The 25,858-nt window shown below is 51.0% G+C and overlaps 1 protein-coding gene across 1 annotated transcript in view; it reads left to right on the top strand.

Annotated features, from left to right (window-relative positions):
* KCNK9 (potassium two pore domain channel subfamily K member 9) overlaps positions 1–12,598 on the top strand; it is a 109,358-nt gene extending 96,760 nt beyond the window's left edge. The window contains exon 2 of the mRNA XM_070802400.1: positions 864–12,598. Within this exon, the coding sequence (XP_070658501.1) occupies positions 864–1,705 (842 nt within the window). The 3' untranslated portion in view covers positions 1,706–12,598. The remainder of the gene's footprint in view (positions 1–863) is intronic.
* Positions 12,599–25,858: the final 13,260 nt, after the last annotated feature.

Genomic DNA, 25,858 nt, shown 5'->3' on the forward strand with positions numbered 1-25,858 from the left:
TACCCTGCTATTAAATAACTGTTTTCCTGCCAGTGGTGTCGGATGCATTGTGTCTGCATTGTGTCTGTTTTATAGGGTCAGCACAAGGTTAGAAAGAGGTGGTGTGTGATGCGGGTCACACAGACTAACTAGTTGATTGGCTACCTGAGCTGGGTACGGGGAGCCTGGGCAGGAGGCAGGGGGTTCTCTAGACCATGCTGAGCTTTCTGGCACCACCTTTGAGGCTGTGGAAACTGGGGTTCTTTCTCCCCCTTTACCAGCACACGTAGAAACGACTCAGGTGGATCCATCATGCCCTTCCAGCCTGTGCACCCTCTTACCTTCTGAGATGCCCCCACCTCCCTGGGTGGCCCCACTGCTCCCAGTGAGGGAGGTGCAAGGATCCACACTTCCCGGGCTTTCCACCCACCTGTCCACCTAACCTGGCCTTAGACCCAGCGTTTATTTAAGAATACAAGCATGGTGGTCAACAGCAACAACAAGAAAACCCAGTTAGCATTCTTTGACTGTTTGCTCTTAGGGATGATCCATGGTGGGTGTATTTCATTTTTCTCCCTTGGGCTGGCTACGTCTGCAGCTTTCTGCAAAATCATATGAGTGAATATGCTGCTTTTCTTTGGAAAACCTTCGTGGTACTCTAAGAACAGTAAAATAACCCCCAAACTCCTCCTCCCCTAAATTAAGTGTTCCAAACATGGAGGAACATTTCTTCATTGATTCTTGCCTGTTCTTCCCACCACCCCGCCTCAGGTTACCCCAGCTGCATCCCAACTGCAATACCCACATCCACCCCACCGCACCCCACCCTGACTTAAGGAGACCCTGCCTCACTGCCTCTCCCCTTTCTCACCTCCTCCTTGCAGGTTACGGGCACGCTGCTCCCGGCACGGATGCGGGCAAGGCCTTCTGCATGTTCTACGCGGTGCTGGGCATTCCCCTGACCCTGGTCATGTTCCAGAGCCTGGGCGAGCGGATGAACACGTTCGTGCGCTACCTGCTGAAGCGCATCAAGAGGTGCTGTGGCCTGCGCAACACGGAGGTGTCCATGGAGAACATGGTGACCGTGGGCTTCTTCTCCTGCATGGGGACGCTGTGCATCGGCGCGGCTGCCTTCTCCCAGTGCGAGGAGTGGAGCTTCTTCCACGCCTACTACTACTGCTTCATCACGTTGACTACCATTGGGTTCGGGGACTACGTGGCCCTGCAGACCAAGGGTGCCCTGCAAAAGAAGCCGCTCTACGTGGCCTTTAGCTTTATGTATATCCTGGTGGGGCTGACGGTCATCGGGGCCTTCCTCAACCTGGTGGTCCTCAGGTTCCTGACCATGAACAGCGAGGACGAGCGGCGGGATGCCGAGGAGCGGGCGTCCCTGGCCGGCAACCGCAACAGCATGGTCATCCACATTCCCGAGGAGGCGCGGCAGGGCCGGCCCCGGTACAAGGCGGACGTGGCGGACCTGCAGTCCGTGTGCTCCTGTACCTGCTACCGCCCGCAGGAGTACGGCGGCCGCTCGGCGGCACATCAGAACTCCTTCAGCGCCAAGCTCGCCCCGCAGTACTTCCACTCCATCTCTTACAAGATCGAGGAGATCTCGCCAAGCACATTAAAAAACAGCCTCTTTCCGTCCCCCATCAGCTCCATCTCCCCCGGGTTACACAGCTTTACCGACAACCACAGGCTGATGAGACGACGGAAGTCCATCTAGGTCTGGGGCGGGAAATACAAGCCCGAGTCTTGTGTCCTCTTTGACGTTCAGTCTCATGGGCCCAACTTGTCTTATTTATTATGATTATCCTTTATGATTATCGTCATCATTTTTTTTTTCCTTTCTCTCCTTCCTTCCTTTCTTGGTTTCATTTCTTCCCCCACCTTTCCAGCGAGACAGAGCAGGCCAAAGGGAAAAGAAGGCCCGTCTTCCTCTGAAACTCGCATCTGAGCATGAAGCATGGATTTTGTCCTTCTTCCCAGCAAAGTATGCCTTACATTTCTCCCCGACCTGCCCCATATGTGGGGTGGGGAGGGGTGGCTTTCCCAGGACAGGTGTGAGACCCAGACAAGGAGACAGAGCCCAGAGGATACCTACCCAAAGTTGCACACCCCGCTGAGTGCCCACCCACAGTGGCATCTCTGACCCAACTCCTTCCTCTCTCCTCCCCAAGCGGCGGGTGGCCGTATGTGTGTGGTCTGAGTGTTTGCGAGTGAGGGCACACACCAGTGTGCGTCTGTGTGTGTGTGTGTGTGTGTGACGAGATGGAAACCAGGTGTTCATCTTTCTTTTCCATCACACAATTCTGTTAATAGTCCGCTTTTGGCTGCTTTCAAACAAAAAGGGGAAAACAAAACCCAGGAGGTGTTTGATTTATCATCTTGCCGAATCAAGCATGTTCCATAAGCAGCCTTTATCCCAGGCGTGTCATGATCACATGTTTTAACTGCTAGGTTCTAAATTCTATTAACTTCTTTTTAGGGGGTGGGTGGGCAAGCCATCATGGATCATTGTAGCTTGCCAGTTCAAAAATTTTTTAAACAAGCATGCACTTTGTTAAACTGGTATGCGTTAACACAAGAAAACAAAAAACTAGCAATGGAATAATCAAAAGCCAATAATATTAATTTATTAGAGACATTCTTAATTTTGCCATCTCTAGTTCCAACAATTTTCCATGTAACTGGAAGTGTCAGGGGAAGCTGGAAAATTGTTGCAACCACAGAGTATCTATTTTATTGTTTCTCTCTTATTTATGTGACGATGTGGATGATGTGTGCAGCGTCTACCTACGTGAGTGAGATTTATAGTCTGGGATGCTACGATGAGAATGGGTATGACTAAGTGGATGTGGTTTCTTTCCCTAATGAACAATGACAGGGCATTCCTCGTTTTAAAGAATATATTTAATGTATTTTAAAGTGTGTCTCCAACTGCATTTGATTTATAAACAAAGGAATGTTGATGTTGGTCTCAGGAAGAGTTTGGGGGCAAGGAGCTGCATCTTGGCCTGCTGGGAACTTGTCAATCTCAGGGGATGACTTTTTCTGAGTAATGGAGAAATTCCTCCCCACTCTCAAGAGGGGATGACCCCCAAAGTGAAGGCCTCCTTATCTCCTGGAGGCCAGTTGGGCTATAGAACGTGGCCCTTCCCATGCAGGAATAAAGGAGAGTCTGACCTCCAGATTCATGGAGGGAACCTTCATTCCTTCATCACTGTCTCTGCCATCTCTAAAAAATCAGCCATCCTCATTCCCCCTTTTCAAAAACTGGAAGTTCACAGCTCTCGGATGGAAATGGGCTTTGGCTGGGCCACATGGAAGGGGAAGTAGGGGCCCCCGTGCGATTTCCCAGGATGGAGGATCTGCTCCCTAGGAAGAGCAGACCTACAAGGTTTCCCAAGAGATGGCCCCAGTGCACCCGCCCCAAGCGTCTGGGCTGTTGGACCGAACACGGCCCTTGAGATTTCCCTGAAAAGGCAAGCACTTTAACATTAGCTTCCTTGTTGAAAATAATCCCTTTGTCTGGGACATGGGGGGCTGTGGAACAAGTCTGGGAACCTGATTCTCTAGACCAAAATGCACAGTTACCAACCTTCAAGGCCATATCGATTAACTCATTTTTAAGATTAAAAGAAAAAATTGAGGTTTCTAAAATCTGTCTAGAGAATAGAAGCAGTTGCTCTTTAAATTTTTTTCTCTCTTGGAAGAGCTCGTTGGCTCTAGGGGGTCACAGGTGCAAGAGTACTCGTTCGTATTTGCAGATTGCTTCATGCTCTGGAGGAAGGTGCTTGGAGTAAGTGTGGGTTTCTCATGAAAACCTTTGTAAGACTTGCCCTCGAATGGGTGTGTGATAACCTTTATCTGTAAAGAAACAGGTACTGAGAAGGTGAGTGAGTTTCTCAATGTCAGAAAACTGGTCTTGACTAGAACTGAGACTTTAGTTTCAGTCTGGACCCCCAAAGAGGGTCCAAGAAACTGACTCCACCATACCATGACACCCTCACTCAGCCCTCAGATGAGGGAACCTGCTTCTCTTTCTCCGCACGTAAATACACCAGGTTCTTAAAGTCAGAGGAACATGGGCTCAACCCTTCATTCAGGACTGTTCCCTCCGCAACCAGGGTACAACGGTCATACTTCTGCTTGAATGCTTCCAAATGACAGGGAGCTCCTCCCTTTGCAAGAAAGTTTAGAAAACATCCCATAATCTCTGTTTCCACAGAACTGACTCTTCTTTGTAGGATTAAGGATGGTAGGGTGAAGTCTTTTATGTTGGATGACCACCAACTTAACTGTCTGAACCAACCTGAAATTTGTCTTAGTTCTGTATCCCTTCCCCTGTCCCCCGCCCTTTACTACCCACGTGGCCCCCTGAAGGACACTTACTGAGTCTTCTCTTCTGAAGTCAGACATCCTTGTTTATACTCAGAGTGTTCAGGGGCAGAGGTCAACCTTGGTTGGCTTCCCTTGTGCTATCTGTCTTTTTTCTCAGATGGTCCAGCTCTTCCCTACCATGCTGTCTGGCCAAGGAGTCCTCCAGATGCATCCGATGAGGTGCTCTGATGGGGGTGCCGAGTCAGGGCTTCTCTGGGGTTCTCTTCTTGATAAACCTGGCCCAGGGCCTCTCCTCCTAGAGTGTGGTCCTCCCGATCAGCGCTGGAGTCCTCAGAAGCCAGAGGGACGCTTCACCTGAGTCACCTTGATGAGGCCTCTCCTCATCTTCAGAGAGGGGAACTGAGGTCCAGAAAGGCTCTTGCACAAATCTGAGGCCCCACAGCCAGAACAGGGTCTTCCCAGTCATTTCTCCTGCTGGTTTCCTGGCTGCTTTGTTACCACTGTCACTCACACCCTCTCAGCAGTCCCTGTTGCTGGACTTCTTAGCATCTCAGACCCAAGTCTCTTTCCGCCTCTCATACCTGGTGATTTCCTTCTTTCAGCCCAGGTTTCCCACACTCTTCTTCCGGTTGACCACACCTGCTCAGGGAGTGGGAAGAAGTCTCACCAGGTTGGTTGGATTTGAGCTTCAGCTTATGTTAAAGCAAGCTGAGGAAGAACCACATTCTACCAGAAGCACAGGAAATAGGCCTGCCACCCAGTCCTGATGGGGTCTAGAGATCAACACACCACGTAGATACTTAGACATTTTGGATTCTTGCTTGAATGCTTTCCCACTAAGAGGTCTAAATCCATCCCTTCCATCAAAGACCAAGGGAAGGTAGGCAATGATATTGATTATCCCAGAAGCTCTGGGCACCATGCTTTCTAGAGACCATTCCACTTTAATCTTCATGGCATCCATCCTGGCTGGATGGTGCTGTCGCATTGCCCTGCTAGACTCTTTACATAGGAGTGAACCACTCTGTTTGGGTTTTGAAGTACCCAGTCAGCACTAGGGCTGAGATCAGAGTTCTTTCATTCTGCACTCCATCCTGAAACTCAGGCATCAGCCTGGTAAATACAGCTCTAAATTAAAACACACTCTCTGAAGCATCTGTTGTATTCCTCTTGTGCATCACCCATTGGGGAGGACGGTACAAGCACTTTGGAATGATCACAGCAGATCACTTGCAGCCCAGGAATCCCCACTGGGTCCCTAATCCTTCCAGGAAAGGAAGCAGATGGATGTAGACTGCTGCCCAGGATGCCTGCCTTTGCAGGTGCTCATTAAAACCCATCCATAAAAAAGGGCGAGTTGACTGTTTAATCTTGGCTTACCACTGCTGAGTCTTTGCACACAGATCCTCAATTGGGAGACTATCTGGATGGTGACTTGGAAACACACAGATAAGCCTAGGCAGGTCATTCTTCTCTGCCTCCAGATCCAAGAGTCTTGTGGGTCCTGATTCCTGATCACTAGCAGCTCAAAGCTAGAGGGGAGAATGGTTTAAAGGCATTCATTGTACACATTACGTGAGAGAGAGAGAAAAGAGGTGAAAATGATTATAGGAGGAAAACCATCTATCACTGAGGTTTCTGGTCCTGTGTCTTTAGGTGATTTCTGCCCCTCCCCCCACCCCCACACACACAGAATAGGCCCTAATTAGAGTATCCTACTTAAGGGCATCTATGGAAGTGTAGGTTTGAGGCCGGATGCCAGACCATGTCCCTTCTCTTGATGGGATGGACCACATCATCTGTCAAACACAGCAGGGAATTGTGTCTGCACTCTGAAAGGGGCGGGACTTGGTGCCTACTGTCTGGGGATGCTAAAGACTCATTCTTACAGAGCCACAGTGTGTGTGGGAACTGGGAGCATCCCAGGCAAGAAAAGGTTGGGAGGACAACCTGGCTCTCACCTCCACGTCTCTGGGCTCCTGGAAGTCCTGTCCCCTCCCTGGGCCTCAGTGGCTTCCTCATCCACACAGTGGGCCAGCTTGGGTGGAATTCGTGAGCCTTTAGCACAGAATCAGTTTGACTGATGAGAGACATTTGGCCTGATGTTCTGGTCACTGGGCACATTTGAGCCACAAAAATGAAAATCCCAAATCATTTGTTTGGCAGCATCCTAGGAGCTGGGAAGATGGAGAAGGAATAGGCAGAGGCATTGAGAACAATGGTCATCATGAACACCAAGGACCCGGGTGGGCTGCGTTCCTCCACGCCCTGGGCGTACATCCATTTTATGTAGTTGTTACGTGAGCACACCTTAATAGAGGTTGCTGTTTCAGAGGGGGAAAAAAACACATCTATTACCATGATTCCTCCCTGCTGCCCGCCCCCCACCCCACTGCCCCCCGCATCCAACTTTCGGTTATGAAAAGCCAGATTCACAGAAAAACTGGAAGACCAGAATGATGAAATTCTGTACCCCTTTCACCCAGACTCACCAGCCTTCACTACTTTGCCATATTTGCTTAATCCCTTCCCACCCTCCACATCACCCCCTTCATACCCAGAGATACTGGGAGGAGGAAGTGGTCTCTCTAACTTCTCAGTGGTTGGACCAAAGGAAAAATTGTTTCTCTCACAGGAACAATGTCTCTTTGGTAACAGTGCTGTAATCACCGCTAAGAAGTTTAGCATTTGTACAATAAAATTATCTAAGAGGCAACCCATATTCACATTTCCTACTTTGTCCCAAAATTGTCCTCCATGGCTTTTTATGTGAATCTGACAATCTGAGGTTGCATCTCACATTGCTTGTCTGCTTGCGCCAGACCCCTCCAATCTAGGACACTTTTCTCCTGTTTTCTTTTGTCGTGATGTTGCTGGTTTGGAGTCTGGGCCAGTTGTCCTGTGGGCTGGCCCACGACCTGCCTCTGTTTCCTTAGGTTAAAGAATTTTAGGCAAGAGAGCCACATAATTAATGTTGTAATGATGAATGCAGGTGAGAAGTCTGGCTCCCTGGAGACCTGTGGTTACCTCTCTCGTGGTAGATAAACAAGGCGTGTTAAATGCCATTCTCCTCTCTTGGAGACACTTAACTGAAGCTGCAGGAGAGGTGTCCAGGATGCTGGGTCTCATCACCAAAGCTGAATAAGGCTCTGCTATTTCTAACTTCTCATGGAGATCTCTCTTCTGTGCTGAGAGTCAGCAGTCATTCCCCTAAACACCTGTGGGGATGGTCCAGCTATAAATAGACGAAGCACAGAGACATCCTTTCATCCATTACAAAGGGCTGGCAGGTGGAGCTCTGTAGGGTGGCTGGAAGGATACCTGTGAGCCAGTGGGGTACTTGGCACCCAGGTGCTTTCCGATGAGCAGTGGTAAGCGCCTTTTCAATCAATACTCCTCAAAAGTGTAATTTGTTGGCATGGCACTCTTCTTGGCCATTAAGTGCTAAGACTGGGGACCTCTGTTTGAGATGTTTGTTTGTGCTGGCAAGTTCTATAGCATGGTCTTCTCAGTTCCAGTAGCGTACAGCAACCCACCTGCTGTGGCTCAGTTACCTCTTATTTTGATCAAGAAAATATGTCCACGTGGGCTCCTGCCTCTGAGCCTCCACCCATGCTGTTCCCACTCTGCAGTGTGGACGTGCAGATGGGAGCATCTCATGAATCCTTTCACAGCTCCTCCCGACAGTTTGCCCCACAAAGGATTCAGTGATGCCCTCTGGGGTCCCTGGTCCTTCTTTCCATAATGGATGGATATTCTGGGAATATGTTGGGAATGACTCTGATGCTGGGAAAGATTGAGGGCAGGAGGAGAAGGGGGCGACAGAGGATAAGATGGTTGAATGGCATCACTGACTCAGTGTACACGAGTTTGAGCAAACTCTGGGAGATAGTGAAGGACAGGGGAGCCTGGCATGCTGCAGTCCATGGGGTCGCAAAGAGTCGTACAGGACTTAGTGACTAAACAACAACATTAACAATACCAGGATCAGAAGTAGACCGCCAGTGGTCCTGGCTATTAAGTGCTGGGCAGCGCCCACAGCAGGGAATAAAGACAGTCAGATTTCCAGCATCTTGCCTAAATGGCAATCTGTGGCTGTCATCGAGGCATGTCTTAACTTCAATGCAGACCTTTGTTTCATCCTTGGAAACCAACACGCATCCTCTATGTTAAAAAACACAAAACCTCAGCTTTGCCCCTTTGCAAACCATCACCCTACCATTGGCAGCTCAATGGTGTTTGCCCAGTAATGTTGGGTGGGCCACACAAGATAGGGCCACGAGCTGTCCACAGCTGGGCATTTCCCATAAAACGTGATCAGTAGGTCTTCACGGGCTTCCCTGGGAGCTCAGACAGTAAAGATTCTGCCTACAGTGCAGGAGACTCAGGTTCAATCAAACTGCAGGCTCACACTTGTGACATTTCCCTGGGCAGCGAGTGAGCCCTGAGATGTGAATGTTGCCTGGAGGCGGGTCAGCATCGTCTTCTCACTGAGGTACTTCTAATAGATGCTGAGCAGTGTGTGACACACGCAGGGAGTGACAGGACCCCTGGCCTCCACTCTGCACCTGCCCAGCGCTCACTCTGGGACCCTGAGACAGGCCAGGGCAGGCTCCTTTTCCTCCACAGAGCAGCAGGGCAGTAAAGCTACATGTGTACCTGGGACCAGCTTCTGCTTTTCACAGGCAGGAGATGGTTTTGCCTCTCTGAGCCTCAGTGTTCCCATCTTTAAGTTGGAGATTCCAGAAGCAGCCACTGGTGCAGCGGGGATCAAGGACAGCGTGTGATGACGTTTACGGGCCCCTGCTCTGAGCCGAGTGCCAAGCAAGACTTCTTATGTCATTTGCATTTCTCATGATGGCCAGTCTGAGTTTCCTGCAAGATTACTCCTGAGCCTTGACTCGCAGTCCAGCTGTGAAAGGAGGTGGAGTGGTCTGGTGGAGGAACTCAGGCAGGGCTTCATGGAGGAGGAATCTTGGTAATCTTTGAGGGGAGCCTTGAAGGAGCAAATGGGCACTATTTTAGGCAAAGGCACAGATATGTGAAAGTGAGGGCAGCAGAGGTCTTATCCAGTAGTCGGAATGTCCTGCCACAGAGTCACACCTGACAGACGAGGCAGGGAACTGTCCAGGCCCTTCACAAGCTGGTCACATCTTCAGTCATCCATCCAGGCCATCCTCCTGCTCAAGAACCTTCCATGGCTCCCCAGTGCCCACACATGAGATTATTTCAGGGTCGCCTGCCCTCTACCAACCATAGCCTGAGTCTTGGGCTCTGATGGCGGAGTCATCCATCCTGAGGTCCCTACTGGGTCCTCTGAAAATAAGCCTGAAAATAGATCCTGGAGTCTCAAGTCTCATCCAACTTGAATTCTATGGTGTCCCATTGTTTAGAGGTCCCCCCACCCCCTCCTTCTTCTAGACATTAGCTATAGTTTGCATATGGGAATATTTCTGGATAAGATCTTCTTTGTCTAGCATCTTCTGAAGCATCCTGGGGGCTTGTTCTGATGAAGACTTCTGACGACTTGACCAAAGATTAGCATGAAACCAGTAAAGGGAAAATGTATAATTCTTGGGCTTCCTTGGCATGAAGAATTTGCCATTTCCTAATGGAATCTCTGAGCATCAGACTTTGCAACTGCCTGTGACCAGGAATCGGGGTGGAGAGGAGGGCACATTTAAGGGCGAGGGCACTTTGTACTTGGGGAGAGTTTATTCCTCACATCATCCCATTCACTCTCGGGTCCTAACCCCTGCCTCTCCAGAGACTCCAGTCCAGTTTCCTGAAGACCCCTACCATCCAGATAGCCACTCTTAGTCTTGAAGAGGGAGGTCTTGCGAAGTTTAGCCGTCCATAAGCCTTGGCTGCTAAAAAAGCATGCAACCTCAGCTTTGTCCCTTTCAGCTCCTTGGGCCTTCTTAAGCACCCCTGACAAGGGCTTCCCTTCCTGCCTCTTTGTAACCGGGCTACGTGGCCTTGGCCAGTCATTCCCTCTCTTCTACAAAGGATGGAGTGGCAGGGGAGGGGCAGGCATGCCCCAGACAGATACTGGCGAAGACGAAAGGAGATAAAGGTCACTACGTACCAGGCTCTTGGTTGACGTTTCCTTGAGGGGCAGCTTTGGAGGGGAGATGACCAAGTCCTCCCAACATAGGGTTCCTCAGCTGGGCTCCCTTCCCCTGGGGACATCACATTTTCCAGGTAGAGTTAGTCTAGAACCTTCCTTGCACCAAAGAATCGTGTCTTTACCAGCTCCTCTGACTCTTCTTTTGATGAGTTCTCTTTTTCAGCCCTGCCGTCCCCAGTGGGCCGGATGTTCGGTGATGGTGTTGAGGGGGACGTTTCCCAGTAAACCAAAGCCCACCTTTCCCTGAAAAACCTTGGGAAGTGTCCCACCCTTCCTTAACCTGAGATACCACTGTAGCTGCCTCTGAACCGCAGCCCCAGTGGCCTGGTGGCTCCGCAGGGCCCCCTCTGAGCAGTGTTGTCTGCTGATTGATTCTCTCATCCAGTGATTGTCCACAGAGCCTTTGGGCATCTGCCATAAGCCAACCTCAAGCAGGAGGCCATTGTGGTGAACTGGACGGTCAGGTTCCCTCGCCTCATAAGGCTAAAATTCCAATGGACTGTACGCTCCCAAGATGCACGAGGCCTCGAAACAGAGTCGGATGAGCGGTTCTTGGAAGCATAATGTGGTTCGGCTCTTGCTGCATTTTCTTGAGCTGAATTTTAGAAAAATAAAAATAATCCAGTGAAAGGCAAAACACGATTAGTGGGAACCCAATGAAGCAGAACCCACAATTAACAAGATTTCTGTATAATTTGATGGCTCCTCAGAGAAGAACACAGTCCCAAAAAAGGCTAATTATATATTTTGCTTATTCAGCCCCACAAATAGCATTTTGACAGCCGTTTGGGGCTGGAAGGGACCTCCAGGGGCCATCTGAGTCCACCCTGTGCTTTATCAGAAACCTCCACGGAATAGAAAACGCATTGGGTTAGGTGAAGCTATTGGCCTTATCGAGTGAAATTGAAATAGGAGAACAGACTGACCCCAACTGTGGGGTTGGGGCTCTCTCGTGTGTCCATAAATGTTGATCAGAAGGTTTGCAATTTATCAAACACAGGACCTATAGGCAAAGATGTCAAAGAGGATGAGGAGGTTTTAAGCCACTGAACTGCTTAACGAGGAGGAAGAATTCCTAGTCCATTCCCAGCAGGCCAAGAAATTGCTGATACTCCCTCTCTACTTTTTAAACTTCAGCCAACTGTGTATTCTTGTACCTCAAAACATTAAACATTACGGAAGCGTCGTTTGTGACCCTAGGCGTAGAAGAAGTTAAGCTTGAATTAAATTCAAACTCACACTGGTTAAAATGATCAGCCCGTATGCACGGGGGATTCATTCTGGGGGGTGGGGGCACGGAGGTGTGACCGTCACTGATTCCTTTGAGGTGCGCACACATATGCACTGACTGGGTGTCTTTGGGTCTCTGGCTTTTTTCTGTTTTGGGGGCATTGCTGGACATTCTCATGACTGCGTTGGTAAAAGGACCTGCGTGTTTTCTGATGGTGATGCTGCTGCTGTCTGGAAAGCCTCCAGAACTCGCTCCCCGGGAGTGATGACAATTAGGAAGTTTCGACCAGAAGCTGGGTCAGCCTGGCCACGTTCCCGGAGGATGGAATGGTTTGTCCCGAACCCCCTAGCAGGGACCTCCCTTCCCACATTGGTGGGCGTCTGGGATTTGGACCACAGAGAGGCCCGAGAGTGGTCAAGGCATCAGACCTTGGGTGGGAAGCCGCACCAGATTTGGCAAAGCCAGTGATCCCCCGCGGACCACAGTGAACCAAATTCAGAGAAGCCTACTGTTCCTGTTCCTGTTTGTTTTCCTTTTGTCTCTTTTCTCTGGCCTTCTCCGCCTGTGGAGAGGGTGCCTTCACAAATGGCCTTAGAATGCCGTTCTGAAGTTTAACAGAATGAGACAACCATCCAATGAATATCAGAGGTATTTACTATCGCAGCTTATCTGAAGAATGACAAACAAAAACAAAACTATCACCAATGTTTACAAGTCCAAGTAGACATCCAGCCCGTGTAAAATATGTAATTTATGCAAGGGATTGCATCTTTCTTTTGTAACGAATGCACTAAGCAGCCTGTATATATTTTACAATGTCTTTACAGAAAAAAGAAAGAACCATTTACTGTAGTGTTGTAAAATAATGCACTTTTCTAATTTTTTCATTAAAATCTCTATGGCACGTTTGCAAATGTGTCTTGGTCTTCCTTCACTGAGAATGGGGAGCTAAGAGCTGTTTTCATCCAGGCTTTTTCCTGCTTTGATCTCACCTCTGGAAAACTTTCTCAAGCAAGGTGGACAGAGTCAAAACTGGGCATCCGTCTCATCACTGGTCTTCCTCGCGGCAGGCAGGCCCGCTGAGAAGCCTTGCTGCTAAAAACCCCAGCAAGGACTTCAAATAAAATTGACTGAGATCTGATTTGACTGAGATCTGATTTGCCACTTCTTTGTTTTTTGGGCTGAGGGATTTGACTGCAACACATGAGATGACTCCTTTTACCCTTTTTCTACCTGCCTCTGTGTGTATGGAAAAAAGAGAGAAAAACAGGCAGATAAACATGCTCAAATCATCTCTCCATCAAAGGAAAACTCTGCTCCTGGCAACCTACAGTATCTGCTGAAACGTGAGAGTCTTCTGACTTCACTCGTGTTGCAGAGGCCTGGGCATTGTGGAACTCCGTCTGGTGAGGGGAGGGAGGGCAGGGCCAGAGATTCCCAGCGGGGTGGTGGTCATGGTGTTTAGTTGCTCAGTCGTGTCTGACTCTTTGCGACCCCATGGACTGCAGCACAGCAGCCTTCCCTGTCCATCACCAACTCCCGGAGCTCGCTCAAACTCGTGTCCATCAAGTCAGTGACGCCATCCAACCATCTCATCCCGCCGTCCCCTTCTCCCGTTGTCTTCAATCTTTCCCAGCATCAGGGTCTTTTCCAATGAGTCGACTCTTTGCATCAGGGGTGGTGGTTCTCCGATTTTGCCCTCATTCGGAAGGCGCCTCGAAAACACAGATTGCCGGGCTTACCCTCAGCGTGGTCCAGGATGGGGCCATGACTGTGCATTTCTAACAAGGTCTCAGCGGTCCTGATGCTGCTGGAGGGGGGCCCACACCTCGAGGAACCTAATCCTTTCCATACGGTCCCAAATCCGAGATGAAGGAGAGATTCTGGACCAAAGCACATCGTGGTCACAGGTGTGACCTGTCTTTCTACCTGTCTGGTGGGAAATGCACTCTTTTAGGGTACCTGCTGCCTGCTTTGCTCTGCTCCCCCATAACAGAGGCTTATGCAGGGAACATGCCTGTCCTTAGTAAGAACCTTGATTCTTAATGATTGACATCACATCACCAGTTTGTTCCCTGATAGAACATCTTGTTTGCGGGGCAGGGTCTTCTAGGCCAGAGGCTGGACACCTTTGACTGTAAAGAGCCAGATAGTATGTATTTTAGACTTAATACAATCCCCTAGCTCTGCTGCTACAGCAGGAAGGCATCCAGAGATGATACATAGATATGCAAAGGCTTGGCGGTGGCCAGTACACCTGCCTTTATGGAGACTGAGATGTGAATTTCACACACATTTTCGTGGGTCAGAAATATTCTTCATCTTTGGTATCGCCCCCGACCGTGCCCTGCTCTGCCCCTTCCCATCCTTGGGGCTCAGGTGGTAAAGAATCTGCCTGCAATGCAGGAGACCCGGCTTCGATCCCTGGGTAGGGAAGATCCCCTGGAAGAGGAAATGGCAACCCACTGCAGTATTCTTGCCTGGAAAATTCCATGGACAGGGGAACCTGGTGGGCTATAGTCCATGGGGTCACAAAGAGTCAGACGACTGAGTGACTAATACCACCCCCCACCCCCCGCCACCACCACCATTTAATTATGTAAAATTCATTCTTAGTTGGTGGGCAACATAGAGACTGTGGGCCTGGTGTTTGAGAGCTGGAGGCTCAGTTTGCAGACCCCTGCCCTAAGCTCTTCTTCAGATACAGACTCATTTTATCTTCCCACAAGTCCCAGCCTGGTGCTATTATCACCAGCCAGTGCTCTCATCTGAGCCAAGGACCAGAAATCAGTTCACAGGTCAGAGCTTTTGTTTTACTCCTCCTTCAGGGACTTCCACCTTTGGCAGGGTTCAGAAAGATGATCCGCCCGGCCGGCCCAGGCCAGCCTCCCCTGACCCTCCCCCCGTGGTTCTGTTCCTAGCTCTGCACCAGCCCTCCGCCCCACCGTCCCGAACATCGAGCATCAGCTCAGACAGCAACGCAGCAGGCAAACGTAAGGGCCAGAAGCAGCCTCCCCACCCCCACCCCCCGGGTGAGGCCAGGGAGCCCAGGCCATGGTTCCCAGTGATGCCGCCTCCGAGAAAACTGCTCAGTCCAGTCTCCTTGTCCTGCCTCTGGGAGGTTCCCAAGAAGATACCAGGCAGTACCTGGCAGAGTATTCTACCATGTGTGTCGACATTTTAGAGATGATGGTTTCTCCCTGCTCCACGAGTCTCAGGGTACCGTGATAGGCCTCCATCCTGTGTCAGCCTGGCTGGGCTGCTGGGGACCCAGGTGGTCCCGGAGGGGACAACAGTCAAGGGTGGCTTCCTCCTGCTCTCCCTCCCACCCCTCCCCTGTTCTTCTCTCCCTCCCTCCCTCCCAGTCCACCTGGGTTTCCATCAGGCATCTCCAACTTCACAGGCCCAACATGAACCCCTGCTCACCCCCTCCACTCATCTCCCCAGATTCCTGCTTCTCTTGAAGGGCATCTCATCTAAGTCAGCACCATCCTTCCGGTTGTTCAGGCCAAAGAACTTTGGAATTATCTTTGACTCCTTTCTTTTCTATCCCAAATCCAACCCAAAGTCCTATGGGTTCTACCTTCAACCTTTATCTGGACTCTGACCCCTCCTTCTCACCTCTACCAGTCCCCCTGGTCCACATGATTGTGTCTCCCCTGGATTATTGTGTCGGCCCTCCCCCTTCCCCCAATCCCCTAGTTCAGTTGCTCATCTCATATCAGACTCTCTGTGACCCCATGGATTGCAGCACGCCAGGCTTCCCTGTCCGTCACCAACTCCCAGAGCTTGCTCAAACTCATGTCCATCGAGTCAGTGATGCCATCCAACCATCTCATCCTCTGTCATCCCCTTCTCCTCCCCTAACCCCCTGTTTTTATTATAGAAGCCAAAGAATGCCTTTGCATTTTAAACTCAGGCTTAACGAGACATAACTCACACAGAGAACAAATCACCCTTTCTGAATATAGAGTTTTCCAAATCCTGACAACACATGGAATCTTACAGCAATCCTTCTAGGGTGTAACTGAGGTCAAGCCCCTTTCCTGGAGACTGACAACTCACTACATACAGCTCCTCTGAGCCTTTACCACATGAAGAACCTCAGAGCTTTGTTCACCTAGTGACTCGGGAGCGTAATGGGTAAAGGAGGCCTCCCTCCCCAAGGCACCTCTTTATAAGCATCATGACCCCAGCCAGCACACACTGGCATATCAGTTCTTCCCAGCACCCCACTCTTCAGGCACAGGTAGCTGGCACCTCCTGGTCCGCTGGGTGGATGGAATCATGTGACTAGCTCTGGCCAACGAATCACGAGCGGTGGCCTTGGTCCCTTCTCAGCTGCACAATTGTTGGTGTAAGCCCCTCCAGAACACCATGCTGGCAGCTTTCAAGGTAGTGGCTGCTGAATTCAGGTCTTGAAGTGAAGAGGTGGGGCATCGAGACCCGTATACAAACCCTTGTGTCCCTGTTCTTGGAAATAAAAGGCCCCGTTTCTGAGCGAGAAAAATACCTTCAATGTCCAATGAGATGTCAGGGTTGGGACTGTCCATGACCTATTTCCTGACTGAGCCACATGCCTTGGGACACTGGTTTCTTGGGCGGGTGGTGCCTGGGCATGTGTTTGGTTCATAAAGAAACCAGGCTCCTCTGCTGAGTTCACTGTTGAAACCATATACAAACCCTTGTGTCCCTGTTCTTGGAAATAAAAGGCCCTTGTTTTAATCTCTCAGGCCTCCCATGAGTCTCAAAAGCCTGGCTGGAAGGTTAGAGATGTGAAGAAGTAGAAACCAAGTCCATCTGCTGCCAGGTGACGATTTAGACTATAAATCCCTGACGGGGCAGAGTCACCAAACCCCCAGTTCCCTGAAAGATAAAGGCCTGATATACATTCCTAGGTTGTTTTTCTAGGAATCAGAGGCCCTGCAGGTGAAAACTGCTGACCACATCACCTAGACCCTAGAACGTTGAAACCAGAAGGTTGGCGATGCTTGAAACTTCACCCTGATGCCAACCCATCTGAGAATTGTCCATGAGCTTATCATGCACCTTGCAACTCCTCCCACACCCTGCTTTTGAAACCCCTTCCTTGAAAGGCACTGGGGAGTTAAGCCCAAGCTGTCCATTCTCCTTGTTGGGCATCCTGGATTAAGTGCTGTACTTTTCTCCAGCACAGCCCAGTGTCAGTAGATTGACTTTACTGCCTGTGGGCAAGTGGACCCAATTCTGGTTGTGTAACAATCATGATTGTCTATGAGTTGAGTTAGCGGCCAGCCTGCGGCACATTCCTGGAGACAGCTGCATGCAGTGAAATCAGTTCCACATCAGGGTCTTACTTATCTGACTTAAGCACAAGCTACTCCAGCCCCATTCCCACTTTTGGCATGTCCAGTGTCTCCCCTACGTGCAGAGGGGCCCACACCAGGGGTAGCGACACCCTTTACAAATGAGTATGTTGAGAAAGCCTCTTCCTTTCAAGGCTCCTCAATATCCTTCAGTCAGCAGCAGAAGAGGGATCAGCAGCGCTGGCTGTAGGTAAAATCCAGATCTTGCTTTTCATAATGTGTCTAGCGCTGGCAGCAGCAGAGAACAAACCTCAGCCTGGCTGTGATCCCAGTCCCACCAAGCCCTCCTGAGAGCTCGAAGCATTCATCCAAAGAGAGAACATGAGATGTCTGTGGGGAGCTCTAGGCGAGGGTTAGTGACACAGCCTGGGTGTCCTTTCCAAGTCCCCTCCCTCTGAGGAGTTAGACAGTCTATATAGACTCAGCTATAAACTGCCTGAGAAGCTCGAGTCCACTGTGTTAGCAGCTCTGATCAGCTCAGCCTCAACCAAACCCAAACAGCTCGAGGATGTAAGACTTTCTCACTGGGCCCACCTGCAGGGTTGGACACAGTGGGGGCGTGGGGAGTGGGGAGCTCTGGGTCAGCCTCCCAGCTCGGCGCCCACAGTCTTAGGGAGCAATGCTGTTTAACCTCGCTACACTGCAGGTTCCCCATGTGTAAAGCAGGCCTCTTTTGAAGAATTATTATTATTGACATCACCCCATGAGTCAGGGTACCTACTGAGATAATACATGCAATGCTCATAATAAATGCTAGCTGTGTGCCAGCGCTGCTCTGAGACCCTGCGCCTGCAGTTATTATTTGAAGTTCCGCTGTATGCATTCCACACACATTCCCTTTGACTGTGTGTCTGCCGTGGGCTGTGTGTCTACAATGAAAAGTGGCTTCCAGTGTGTTTATTCGTCTGGTGCCCACCCTCTTGTGCTATTTCTTCTAGTAATAGTCCAGACTCGAGCCAAATTACTGACCCAGAACCCTTCGAAGGAAGAGGAGGCCGGGTGCCCTTGAGGAAGTAGCCGAGTCCATCGCCAACAGTATATACTATTGATCTTCCCCCAGCCCTCGCCGAAGGGACCTGTGGCCATTAACCAGGGCGACTGTGCAGTGCGGAAAGGGAAATAGACTTGTTTTGGGGGGGATTTCTAGACACTGGCTCTGAGCTGACACTAATTCCAAGAGACCTCAAAACATCACCGTGGTTCCACCGTCAGAGTAGGAGCTTATACAGGTCAGGTGATCAATGAGATTGAGTCTGTCTCGCAGTGGGTCCAGTGGGTCCCCCGAGTCACCCGGCATGGGCTGCTTCAAGTTCTGGACTGCAGCAATGGACAGGGGCACTCAGCACTGGTGAGCTCCCTGCTCTGGTTCCCGCTCCCAGCCACAGGCGTGGTCTGCCACCCAGGCTGGGCTAATGACAGCACCACGTCCCCTGGGCCAGCACAGAGATCGCTCCAGGGATGAACACGTGACCCTAAAGCAGCCAGTACTAGCCCTCTCTTTTCTTGCCCAGCAGGACTTGGTGGAAAAGCTGTGTCTGCTACCAGCTGGGGCCTGTCGAAGCAGGCGGGCTGAGAGGATGAAGAGGCGTTCAGACACAGAGCCTGAGAGTATTCAGGTCTTGAATCAAGCCATACCTGATCTTCCCCTGCCCTTTCTGCCGATGACATAAGCTCATCAATTTCAACAAGCCAGTGCGAACTTAGACTGGACTCTAGTGCCCCGTGTCAAGTGCTTGCTGGAATGCTCCTATTCTCCCCTCCAAATCTCTCTCCACCTTTATCCAGGCTGGTCTGTGTCCATGGAAACGAACCTGTGTGGCTTCCATTTAGATTCAGCCAATGGGGAGCTCTGTCAGGAAGTCAGGAGGTTGGAAGCAGCGGGGTGGGGGTGGAGGTGGTGGCAGCGTTTATTCCCTTTGCTCACCTTGTAGAGACTCTGGGGTCTGGGTGTTTCCTACGGCAAGGCTCCCATCCTTCTCCACACAGCGTCTGCTCCCAGGTTCAGAATCACCCCTCTTCCCCTGACTCAGGGGGCAACAGTGGCCTGACATTATCAGCTCCTGGTACTGCATGTCCTTTATGGCTTCCTTGTACTCTTAAGGTTTTGAAAACAGTCCCTTCATTAAACTGTTCTCAGGACTTGCCTGGAGGTCCAGCAGTTAAGACTTTGCCTTCCAGTGCGGGGGGTGTGGGTTCGATCCCTTGTTGGGGAGCTAAGATCCCAAGTGCCCCACAGCCAAAAAAAAACCAAAACAGAAAACAGAAGCAATACTGTAACACATTCAATACAGACTTAAAAATGGTCCACCCAGGGTGAGCGTGCGATCTGTCTTCTGGCAGACCCTGCCGGCCACATATACTGCCCGACTGCTTGTTGCTGTCGTTCAGTCGCCCCGTCGTGTCTGGCTCTCTGAAATCCCATGGACTGCAGCACGCCAGGCTTCCCTGTCCCTCACTATCTCCTACAGCTTGCTCGAACTCATGTCCATTGAGTTGTGATGCATTCCAAGCGTCTTGTCCTCTGTCTCCCCCTTCTCCTCCTGCCCTCAATCTTTCACAGCATCAGGGTCTTTTCCAATGAGTCGCGACTGCTACACTCAGACAACTCAGCCTAAGTTGGCAAAATGTCACCATGCGATCATCTCATCCTGAGAGCTGGGTGCGCATCCCTGCCAAGGCACTGATCTTGGAAAAGTTAACTTCGGTTGTCCGGGGAAGGAGATCAATTGCTTAGTATATGAGTGATTAGGACATGAGAGTTGTGATTGATCATCTCCAGGATTATGTGGCCATGTCTCCTGCAAAACCAGAACCCATTATCTGCTGGGAGAAAGGCAAGCAGGCTGAGACTGGGAGTGGAGGAAGGGACAGGGGCATGGGGAGGGCAATGGAGAGGACCTGGGGTTTCCCAGCAGTCACCTCAGTGCTCATCTGCAGGACAGGAGCTGTGCTGACCCAGTCCATGGGACGCGTCTGCTGAACTGTGATTCAGCCCAGTGGCCCCAGGAGGATGTGGAGGACAAGCCTATCCTTCCTTTTTGTTTCACAAATGCACAGCCTGGTGAGGCTCAGCCCTGTGTCCACCCCTGAGGTCCAGCCGTCCCTGACCTCCCAGGGTTCAGGGCAGCTGGCCCCAGCATGGCTCTGGACTTAAGAGACAGGACACAGCTTATGTGGGCGTGTCCCTCCACTCTTCCCTTCGGAAGCACCACCTGCCCCGTGTTCCCCTTCAGAGGGTAACAAGGCCTATTCCTCCCTGGAGATACAAACCTCCCACTCCTGAGCTGTACAGCCCACCCCGCTCCTAGCTTCAGCACTAGAATCCGGACCTTGGTTTTCTGCATTTCTCAGCTGACCCTTCTTATGCAGCCCCCCTGATGGGGTCCTCAGACCCTGGGCCCTGGGTTTGCCATGCGGTAAACTCAGTGAGGTGGGGGTAGGCGGGGAGGGTGTGCGTTCACTGCACAGAGCAGATGGTGCGGGCTTGTACAGCTACTCTGTGAACCCTGAGGTCCCCACAGAACCATCAGAGAAGCAAGCCCGCTTACCAGGCCTCCCGCGTTGCCCTGTTGCCATGGCAACGCCCCAGTGCAGCACCAGGAATAGATGGTTTTTAAAAAGGGGGGGGCTGGCATCTTGTGAAAAATATTAGCAATTGTGGGGGAGGGAGGGGCTGAGTGGGCACAGGGGCCTGGGCTGCCCACCCAAGTGCACAGCTGCTCCTTTCCACCCTGTCCTGCCAACAAGCAGCCGTTCCTTACATCCCTGAGACAAACGTCAGCTGCTTTCATGGAGCACAGGTGACGGTCTGGGCACAATGGGGAGCTGAGGTGTGAACCTACAGGGAAAGATGGGGTTTAATCAAGACCCATTCATCTCTGAGCCCTGGAGGCCAGGGCCCAGCCCGGACCACATGGCCTTCCAGTTAAAGGCAAAGCTGAAAGCCTGGGGTCACATGGGCCGGAATCTTTATCTTGGGTCCTTCTTTCTGAGCAAGCCCCAGGCAAGTGTCTTAACCTCTCAAAGGCTCAATGCTGCAATCGGCCTGGGATCAACCAGAGAAGCAGAAGCAGGAGGAGATAATGTTTTAGGAGGCTTATTGGAGTTGGTTTACATGACTGTGGGGTCTGGCTCAGCTGAGTCTGGGGTCCGCAGGGCAGACCTCCAGGAAGGACAGACAGGACTTCTCCAGCACAGGCTCAGGCCGCTGTCCACAGGTAGAGTTTTTTTTTTTCCTTTGTCAGGGAGGCCTCAGCTCTGCTTTCAAGGCCTTTCAGTGGATTGCACAACACTCACCCAGACTCTCTAGGATGATCTTTCTTACTGGAAGTCAACCGGTAGTGGCCTGTAATCACATCTACAAAGATATCTTTCCAGCAACACGTAAATGAGTGCTTGGTTGAGAAACTGGGGACTGTTTGATACATAAGAAGACCAGGACTGGTGGCTCCTCTGAAAGTGGGGCCGGGGCCAGTGGGCTTTCACGGGAGCTTACTGCATGATTCACACGTGGCATCTCATTCAAACCTAATGCTAGCAATAAAGACAAGTGATAGCCATAGTCAACGGTTGTGGAAACGCACTGTGAGTCCGGCACATGCTAAGTACATGTTTCATCCTTGCCGTGAGCCTGTCTGGAAGGTATCACTTTGATCTTCATGGGCCAAAGAGGTTATTTAACCCGACTCTAAGATTTATAGGATCCAGAAGTCAAATGAAGGCACATTTTAAACCAGGTGCTATGCTGGACATTTTACATATGAGAGTGCTGTGAGAGGATTCAGTTCCATTTGATAAGAGTAAAGAAATATCCTTTACGTGTTCACTCCTTCTCAGCTCATTCCTTAAACAGGCGGCTTACCTGCCTGCTTCCCTGCTTCTCCGCTCACCGAGCCCTCAGTGCCTGCCTGTGCAGGGGACGTTATCGTCCTCGTGTGGTCACTGAAGACACAGACCACGGGTCAGGTGAGGAGTCGAACCGAGGTCTATGCCTCTGGGTACTTGGCCTTGTTGGAGGAAGTGCCTGGTTTGGCCCTGGGGCTCTTTGACTCAAGCTCCTGAGCTCTGGTCTTGGATGACTTCCCTAAGGATGTATGTGCTGGCCACTCTCCAGACCTGCTCTCTACCTGCTACCCCTCTCCCTGCTCTGTGCCCCGGGAGGTTGACCTGTGAGCTTCATCACCCAGGTTCCCTCTGGCTTCTCGCTGGAGTTTGTCAAGAGGAGACACTGCTAGGAGACAGAAGCAGGAGGAGATATTAGAGTATATGCCGACCTTGACCCCTTCCTGCCTTGTCATGGAACAGTAGTGGCCTGTCCCTCTCTGGGCTTGGCAAAACCCCTCACGTCCTTTCCCCCAGACCTTGCTGGCCCCAGAGTGCATAGAGTGCAAAGGTTTCCCATAGTTCTCAGACCTCTGGCTCCTCACCCTCCCTTCCTTGTCCCCTTGACTCTGCCCTCATCTCTACTGGAGGTCTCTTCATTACACCCCCTCGGAGGAAACCCTCGGCACACCCCATCATCTCCTGCTGGAGCCCTGAGAGAAGGTTAGGTCTGGGAACTGCTAGGTGGCTGCCCACCGCGGGAGATGGAAAGTCTGCAGGGAGCTGGGGGTGCAGGGCCACTCCAACCTCTGCAAAAGGACAACATGCTTTATGAGCCTTTGATAGGCTCAAAGGAGTCTGGCCCCCTGGATGTGAAAGGGAGAAGCAGGGTGTCACAGTCATTACGATTTGCCTGGGACATTGCAGGCTTTAACGTTGTGTGCCCCCTTCTCGGGTCTCCCAGCCCCAGGTAGATGGGGACATGTGGTCGCCCCTAGAGTGCGGTCACCCCTCTTCTGCTGTGCACGACTGTCACTGCCGTTGCTGCTCAGGGATGCTGCAACAAAAACAGAAATGAGTGAACAGCCTGTGGCTCAAACCAGCCACACAGGCCAGAAGAGTTAAACCATCTTGTTTGCCCTTTAGCTGTTACTCCCAAACACACACTTGTAGCTGGACTTGTCCTTCACAAAGCTAGTTACTCTGACTCCATATAGATTGTACTCTGTACCTGGTATTCTTCTCCTCCTGCGTTCTCTCGTAACATTCTGCATTTCAGAAAGAAGGTCACGAGCTGGTAACTTCAGGGACACCAGACCCAGTTGTTGAGTTGCCTGATGTCAGCTGTGGCCGTTTTGAAATTTTCAAAAGAAAAAAAAAAAGTGCAAGGCCTACATGAGGATGTGAAACCTCTCCCGACTCCTGAGAAGCGGGGCACGGTTCTTGAGGCACTAGCCTGCTGTGTTTCCCTTTCGCCTGGCAAAAATAAAGCCACTTTTTTCTACTTCCGCCAACCTCTGTCTCCCTGTTTCTATTTGGCATCAGTGGACAGGGAGCGAAGGTTCTGGCAACAGGGAGATGCCTAAACGCACACCCCGGAGGCTGATCTTGGCTCCACAGGGAGGTGAAAGAGTCCCAGCCTGCAGAGATGAGGCCCAGAGGGAGAGGGGCAGGAGCCCGCCCTGCCGTCCTGCCTCCCCGGGGAGCCCACAGCCTGGGCTTCCTGCCTCCTTTCTCTCTGAGGCATGGCTGGGTCTAATTGCTTGGCAGATTGTACCCCAGGGCCCGGCACAATGACCGAGTATTTAATAATAATTAAAAGACAATGAGGTAAGCGCTCCTCCTCTGTAATCTCTCTGGAGGGTCTGTATTTCCCTAGGCACACTTAATTGCTGTAAGGACACTGTCGACTTACAAGCCACCTCTTCTTAAAGCCCCGACAGGGCTTTAAGGATGAGCAGAGGTATGTGTTGGGTCCGTGATGCCAGGCAAGGGATGGGGCTACGTCACCTTCGTTTACACACTGTTCCCTCGCCCCATGGATGATCAGTCTGGTGCTCACCCTCACTGGCTTAGAAAACAACCCACTGAGCACTCACTCTGTGCCAGGCACCCTCGGGAGGTGGGCAGACGGCACTGAACCAGACCAGTGAAGCAAAGCAGTAAGTGCTTTCAGGGCTTGCTGTGTGCATGTCACCATCCCAATGCCTCTAGGGAGACCAGACAACCAGAATGCTGTCAGGTGGGGAGAGCCCTCCTCAGGGTCCATGCCCTGAGGGTGACTTTGAGGCATTTGTCCAACTCTGATCCCACCCCTCGCTGATATGTCAAATCTCAGAAGGCAGCCAGTGATCATTGTCTGCTCTGAATCAAAGCGGAACCTCTCAACACCTTCTCTGGTTGATGAAAAGTCCCCACCAGCAGGCTGCTGTTGTCCTAAGCCACTGGGAGGCCATGAATAGGTTCTGGGCAGAGAAAGGCCATTGTCTGAATTATTTGCCACAGACTATATGACCCTGCAAGTCCTGCCCAGCCTCCAACACACTCCTCCTGGCTCCCTGCCCTCCAGCTACAATCTTTTTTTTCCTGGTATCCTTAAGTTACCTGTGTTCTCCCAACTCAGGGCCTGGGCCCTGCTCTTAGGTCTGCATGGAGGGTCCCCCCTCTTGGGGCCTGGCCAATTCCTACTCATCGTTTGGGTCTCAGAGGTGGCTTTCTTGGCCGTACCCCCTAGGTCCTCTCAATGTAAACTCTAGTTTTCTCCTGTACTGTCTCACGATGCCCTAGACTTCTTTCATGCTCTCTCAGTTGTGTCCAACTCTTTGTGGCTACCAAGCTTCGCTGTCCATGGGATTCTCCAGGCAAGAATACTGGAGTGGGTTGCCACGCCCTCCTCCAGGGGATCTTCCTGGCCAGGGATCAAACTCGTGTCTTCTGCATCTCTTGCATTGACAGGCAGATGTTCTCATTCACAGCACTTGTGACAACTTGTTAGAAGACAGTAACCAAAGAACTGGACACCTACATATGTATCCCAACTCTGAGAGCAGAATCTATAACATTGTCATTGCTGTGTCCTCACGGTACTTATCAAACAGCAGGCACTCAATAAGTGCTTGCAGATTTAAATCAATAAAGTATGACTTCCTGTTTCACATCCTGGATGCAGTGTCTCTGAGGATATAAGTGTTTTTCCTCCACTTTTCTTCCTGCTTTGTCTCATTTCAGTGGTGTTTCTCCTTCCTGCTTATTTTGGCTGCTTTTTATGTTACAGACTTTCCCCTCATATTTCTGGTACTGTGGTTGGCTGTTACGTTTAAGAGTGGGGAACAATGAAGTGGATGGGGTCTCTGAGCACAGGGTGGGACTTGCTGACTGTGAACCTCAATGCAGGGCGATCTAGCAAGGTATTTTGGGGAAGAGCCCCTGATGGTGGGCAGAAGATTGCAAAGAGCACTCTTTCCAACTCCTGTCTGAAGGACTGAGGTTAGGCTGCCAGTGGTTAGGAGCCAAGAAAGAAAAGGAATTGGAATGTTTCGTTGTTCGATGTGCATGTGGCTGTTTAATGCCCTGGTTTTCTACATTAATACTTCTGTCCCTCAGCATCCAAGGATCTTCTAGGTTAGAGATGCTCTGTTTTACTCATTTCAGTGACTAAATTTCCAGTCTTCTGCCAGGGTAGGGGAGGAGAAGCCCTGAAGTGGGGTGAGGCGAAAGGGGTTTCTAAGGATGCTTCTAAATTGCCTTCATATTCTAGGCTCCCGTTTCACCGTCCACCTCTGCAGGTACCTGGTTCGTTGATTCCTGAGCCTTCTGAGGACTTGGTACATCCAGCTGTGTCTGTTGGCTTTCCCACTGCCCGGTTAGAACTTGGGTTTCTCAGAGAGGCTGAGCTAAGTACGGTCACCCCATCTGCCTTCCTCTTACTGAAGTGCGTCGCTGTCCACTACTATTTTCTTCCTGTGCTTCTGGATGCAGAGATGAAACATTCTCTGCAGTTTTAGTGGA

Source organism: Bos indicus, chromosome 14, assembly GCF_029378745.1.
Source record: "Bos indicus isolate NIAB-ARS_2022 breed Sahiwal x Tharparkar chromosome 14, NIAB-ARS_B.indTharparkar_mat_pri_1.0, whole genome shotgun sequence".
In the NCBI taxonomy this organism is placed as follows: domain Eukaryota; kingdom Metazoa; phylum Chordata; class Mammalia; order Artiodactyla; family Bovidae; genus Bos; species Bos indicus.